We start from the raw sequence: 5,684 nt of genomic DNA, 5'->3' as shown, positions 1-5,684 counted from the left end.
ACGGCGTGGCCCACGCATGCGAGGAACATGACTCGGCCACGAGCAGCGAACAGGAAGGAGACTCCAGCACAGGCCGTGGCGTGGAGGGACCTTGAGGGTGTCACGCTCCAGGAGGCCCAGACGCAGAGGGACACACGGGGTGTGACTGCACTTCTACGGCGTGTCCAGACAGGCCAGTTCACGGACACAGGACGGGGATCTGTGGGAGCCGGGGGCGGGGGGAGGGTGGGGAGTGACAGCAGATGGGAACGGGGCTTCCTTTTGGAGGTGGTGGAATGTTCTGGAATTGGATGGAGTTGATGGTCGTGCGGCATGGTAAATGGATTAACTATCACTAATGGCACATTTTCCCTCTTTTTTTTTTTGAGTTGGAGTCTCACTCTGTCGCCCAGACTGGAGGGCAGTGGCTGTTCCCAGCCACCACAGCCTCAACCCGCTGGGCTCCGGCGATCCTTCCGCCTCAGCCTTCCGAGTAGCCGAATTACAGGCATGCGCTACCACGCCCGGCTGATTTTTTGATTGATTGTAGAGATGAGGTCTCGCTGCCCAGGCAGGTCTCGAACCCGCGGGCTCAGGCCATCCACTCACCTCAGCCTCCCAAAGGCTTTTACAATTTTTTTTTTGAGTTGGAGTCTCACCCTGTCGTCCTGGGTGGTGAGTGGCGCCGGCCGGCTTAGACGTGCGGGGTGACGGGGTGACCTGGAAGGCGTGTGACGTCACTGTCCCGGCGGGGGCCTTTGACAATGGTTTTTTGTTTTTAGAGTCAGGGTCTTGCTCTGTGGCCCCGGCTGGAGTGCAGGGGCATGGTCAAAGCTCACTGCAGCCTCCACTCCCTGGGCTCAGGCCATCCTCCCTCCTCAGCCTCCCCAGTAGCTGGGAGTACAGGCACCACCACACCTAACTAATTCTTGCATTTTTTCTAGAGACGAGGTCTATGTGGCCAAGGCTGGTTTTGAACTCCTGGTTCAAGAGGTCTTCCTGCCTCAGCCTCCCAAAGTGTTGGGATGACAGGCATGAGCCACCATGCTTGGCCCATGGCCTGATTTCGAAAATTTTTTGCAGCGATGAGGTCTCACTATACTGCCCAGGTTGGTCTTGAACTCTTGGGCTCAGGTGACCCTCCTGCCTCGGCCTCCCGAGTAGCTGGGATGCTAGGCACCACCGAGCCTGGCTAATTTATTGGTTTTTTATTTTTGAGAGAGGGGGTCTTGTTATGCTGCCCAGGCTGGTCTCGAACTCCTGGCCTCAACGACTCTCCCACCCCAGCCTCCACGGAAGTGCCTCTGCACGTGGGTTCCCCCTCCTCCCCTGGACCTGGTCCCCTGGGTGGCTGGTGGCTCAGGGTCCTGCCCGGCTGGGGGTCGCACCTGCCCCCAGACAGAGCAGATGGCCCCCATGGGAACCTGCAGCCGCTGCCTCTGATCACTTCTGTCCGGGAAGCCGCCCCCGAGGATGACAGAAACAGCCTTTGGCCCTGGGGAACGTGGGCCGGGGGCTCCTGCCGTGGCCCCTGCGGGCGGAGAAAGGCTCGCTCCCTGAACGCCGGGCCGCCCTGTGCCCACCGGGGAGTCCAGAGCTCCCCTGTGGCCTGACTTTTTTCTTTTTTTTTTTTGAGCTGGAGTCTCACTTGGTCGCCCAGACTGGAGGGCAGCGGCCGCTCCCGGCCACCGCAGCCTCGACCTGCCGGGCTCCGCCGATCCTTCCGCCTCGGCCTTCCGAGTAGCCGGAATTGCAGGTGCGCACTACCACGCCCGGCTGAATTTTGATTTATTGTAGAGATGAGGTCTCACCACGCTGCCCAGGCGGGTCTCGAACCCGCGGGCTCAGGCGATCCACTCGCCTCAGGCTCCCAAAGCGCGGGATCACAGGCTGAGGCACCGAGCCCGGCTCTGCCGCCTGACTTTCAAAGGGCGGCGGGGGCCCTCCCCCCATCAAAGGGACAGGAAGCCGGGACTGGCACGGCTCGCAGAGGGAAACCGCTTCCACCAGGGCGCTCTGGCCCCAGCCCAGAGGAACGCTTAGATTGCTCAGGTCTGTCCTCGGCAGCGAGGCTTCTGGAACCTTCCGAGGCCCTCACCCCTCCCTGGCAGACCCTGGTTGTCAGTGTGAAGGGGTCAAAGAGCTTTGAAGCTGGGCTGGAGGGAGTCCTGGGGACCGATCAGAAGCTTCTCCAAGGCTGGCTGCGGTGGCTCATGCCTGTTATTCCCGCGCTCTAGGAGGCCGAGGCGGGAAGATCGCTTGAGGCCTGGAGTTTGAGGCCAGCCTGGGCAACACTGCAAGACCCCATCTATTCTAAAAATGAAAAAAAATGAGCCGGGCGTGGTGGTGGCACCTGGAGTCCCAGCTACTCAGGAGGCTGAGGTGGGAGGATCACTTGAGCCCAGGAGTTCGAGGCTGCGGTGAGCCGCGATCACGCCACTGCCTTCCAACCTGGGCAACAGAGCCAGACCCTGAGACAATAACTCAATAAATAAACAAGCAAATAAAACCCTTTTCCAACTCCCTCCACCACCTGGCCAGCAGGGGTGAGTCTGACTGCAACCCGGGGAGCTGCCACGCCTTCCCAATAAATTGTCCCGGGACCGGAAACGGTGCTTGAGCACTGAAGTCGGAGTGAATTCGTGGGGTGAGGATGGCTGACTTTACAGGTCCGCTGGGCTGGGCCCGGCCACGGTGCCTGGTGGTTTGGCTGAACGTTATTCTAGATGTCGCCACAAGGCATTTTTTTACATGGGGTTCACACCAAAGTCAGAGGACTCTGGGTACAGCAGGTGACCCCCACGATGTGGTGGGCCTCATCTAATCAGGTGAAGGCCTTAAGACAGAAGACCGATGTCCTACCAGGAGGAGGAACTCTGCCTCCCGACGGCCTTAGGTCTTGGGCTGTGCCCCCGTCCATGGGACCCTCTCTTCCCCCTCCCCCACCCCCTACCCATGGGACTCCCCCCTGTGGGCGCCCCCCGTGGACCCCGCTCACCTTGATGCGCTCCACCCCGGCCTCCATACGCAGCTGCTCCACCAGCTTGCGGACCTGGGCGATGTTGTTGGTGGCCGACATCCTCTGCCATCAGCTCCACGGCGTCCAGAGAGCTGTGAGGAGGTGGAGGCGTGAGCCGCCAGGGAGGCCGATGCCGCCTCCGGGATGCCTCCGGGGCCACCCCTGGGGATGGGCCCTGCTGTCTGGGTCTGCAGCCCCCAGGCTGGGGTGGGGACCCGGGCTGAGGCTCCCTGGGCACGGCACGAAAGGTTCCCTGGAGCGATCAGGAAGCCGCGGCAGTGGCTCCAAAAGGGGCCCCGGGGTCCCCGGTGGGGCCGGGCCATTCTCTGGGGGGGCGTCCCAGGCCCTGCAGGGTGTGAGCCGAGCCCCGGCCTCCACTCCCCACCCCTCCACGCCAGGAGCTCTCCCCGTCGTGACGCCCACACAAGTCCCCCAACGTCTCCCCGTGTCTCCCGGGGACAAAACCACCCCTGGTGAGACGCCCTGGGTCTGGGGACATGTGGAGGGGGCAGAGGCCGGGGACGCTGCTCACACCCCGCAGGGCCTGGGACGGCCCCCAGAGAACTGTCTGGCCCTGATGTCCACAGCGCCCACCTTGAGGGACTCTGTTTGTAGGGCCCAGGATGGGGGTTGGTGCCGACAGGGGCACAGGGGCAGACGCCAAGTTCAGGAGCCCTGGGAAGCCGCAGTCCAGCCGGGCAGACACTTAACCAGGTAATTAAGCGGTGCTCTGTGTCCGTCATAACACGTGAAACCGCTGTCTGTTTTGCAGAGGTCAACAGCCACGGGGAGAAATATCAGGGCCGGGGTGGAGGCTCAGGCAATTCCACCTTCTGAGTAGCCGGAATTACAGGCGCGCGCTACCACGCCCGGCTGATTTTTTGATTTATTGTGGAGATGAGGCCTCACCAAGTTGCCCAGGCGGGTCTCGAACCCACGGGCTCGGGCGATCCACCTGCCTCGGCCTCCCAAAGTGCTGGGATGACAGGCTGAGCCGCTGAGCCACTGAGCCCGGCCCTGGCTCATGTTTTGCTTTTTGTAGAGACGAGGTCTCACTACATTGCCCAGGCTGGGCTCAAACTCCTGGCCTCAAGTGACCCTCCTGCCTCAGCCTCCCAAAGCGCTGGGATGACAGGCACCAGCCACCGCACCTGGCCAGGAAGGATTCTTGCTGTGTGTCAACGCCAGTGACAATACGCAAAACACACACAGTGATACGCTAGAAGGGAACGTACACACACGTAGGACTCGGAGTGAGGCGGGGGGAGCGTGTCACCTCTGGGTGCGGCACTGCGGTCGTTTCACAGACCGTTACTCCCGGGAAGGCTGCGGCGCACACACAGACAGCCCTGCTCCTTCTCACACCGGGCCGTGAGTGTCCGGTGATCGCAGTCAAAACGTCCCTCTGGCCCAACGCCCGGCCGCAGGCTGCTCCCCGCAGACGCTCCGCCCTCCTCTCAGTGGCAGCGAGGCCCACGTGGCTCTGGGCGCTGAGTCAAGGGAGCTTCAAAGCGGCCACCGAGACCCTGCATGGGGACCCCGCCCGGCTGGGCTCAAAATACCCGTCACTCAGCCCTAAATATAGACCAGGCAGGGAGCGAGGGCGGCTGCAGCCTGCGTTCCTGGGAGGCGGGGGTGTCGCCCAGCCCCGGCCCGGGGGCCAGGACCCCACCTGAGGGCGTGCGAGGGGACACTGGGGCTCTGGACAAGACACCCCGGGAGGGCTGGGGAAAAAGCCGGGCCCACTGGGGAGGCCAGGGAGGGCTGCGGGGTGTGTGTGGGTGCGCACGTGTGTGTGTGTGTGTGTGTTTATGTGCGACTGCATTTTTGTGTATATGCATGCATGTATGTATACATGTATGAGTGTATATGCCCGTATGTGAAAGTGTACCTGTGTGTGCAGGCAGGTTGTATACACGTGGCATGTATCTTGGTGTGTGTGCATGTCTGTGTATCTATGTGTGTCCGCATGCATAAGTGCATGTGCATGTATGTGTATTTGCACACATGTGTGTATGTCAGTGTGTCAGTGTGGGTATGTGTGTGTGCATGCATGCATTTGTGTACGTGCATGTGTGTGTATGGGGGTGTATTCACGTGTGTATCTGTGCCCATGCATGCGTGCATGTATCTCTGTGCTTATGTGTATCCCTTCTGGGGGTGTTATCCCATCTGGGGACATACATGTGTGTTTGTCAGTGTGGGTATGTGTGTATTTGTGTACATGTATGTGTGTGCATGTCAGTGTGGGGATGCACGTGTGCACTTGTATACAGTAGGCATGTGTGTATGTTGGTATGGGCATGCATGCATGTGTGGGCATGTGCACACGACAGCTATGTCTGCACGTGCATCTGTGCACGTGTGTGCCTGCATGTGTACATGGTGGATGCATGTGCACCAGTGCTGAGGGCTGAGACTTGGTCACGGTGGCATCACCTGCAGCCTGTGTTGTCACCTCCCGTCTGGGGGTGTCGTCCCCGTCGAGGGTATCATCCCTGTCTAGGGGTTTTGGGCCCATCTGGGAGTGTCATCCCGTCTGGGGGTGTTGTCCTGCCAGAGAATGTCATTCCCATCCGGGGGTGTCGCCCCATCTCAGGGTGTCATCCCGTCTGGGGGCATCCCCGCCACCCACCGGCTCAGGAGCTGCCAGCCGGCCGGGGCCAGAGCCAACACCAGCAGGACA

The 5,684-nt window shown here is 61.1% G+C and overlaps 1 protein-coding gene across 2 annotated transcripts in view; it reads right to left on the bottom strand.

The window, feature by feature from the left end:
* GNG7 (G protein subunit gamma 7) overlaps positions 1–5,684 on the bottom strand; it is a 36,814-nt gene that overhangs the window by 366 nt on the left and 30,764 nt on the right. For both annotated transcript variants that reach the window (XM_021707924.1, XM_021707925.1), the window contains exon 2: positions 2,978–3,090. In XM_021707924.1, coding sequence (XP_021563599.1) covers positions 2,978–3,058 — 81 coding nt within the window. In that variant the 5' untranslated portion in view covers positions 3,059–3,090. The remainder of the gene's footprint in view (positions 1–2,977; positions 3,091–5,684) is intronic.

Source organism: Carlito syrichta, unplaced genomic scaffold, assembly GCF_000164805.1.
Source record: "Carlito syrichta isolate Samal-C Ts95f unplaced genomic scaffold, Tarsius_syrichta-2.0.1 Scaffold127144, whole genome shotgun sequence".
Lineage (NCBI taxonomy): Eukaryota > Metazoa > Chordata > Mammalia > Primates > Tarsiidae > Carlito > Carlito syrichta.
Note: the sequence above shows the minus strand (reverse complement) of the source record. Positions and strands in the feature narration are given on the sequence as shown.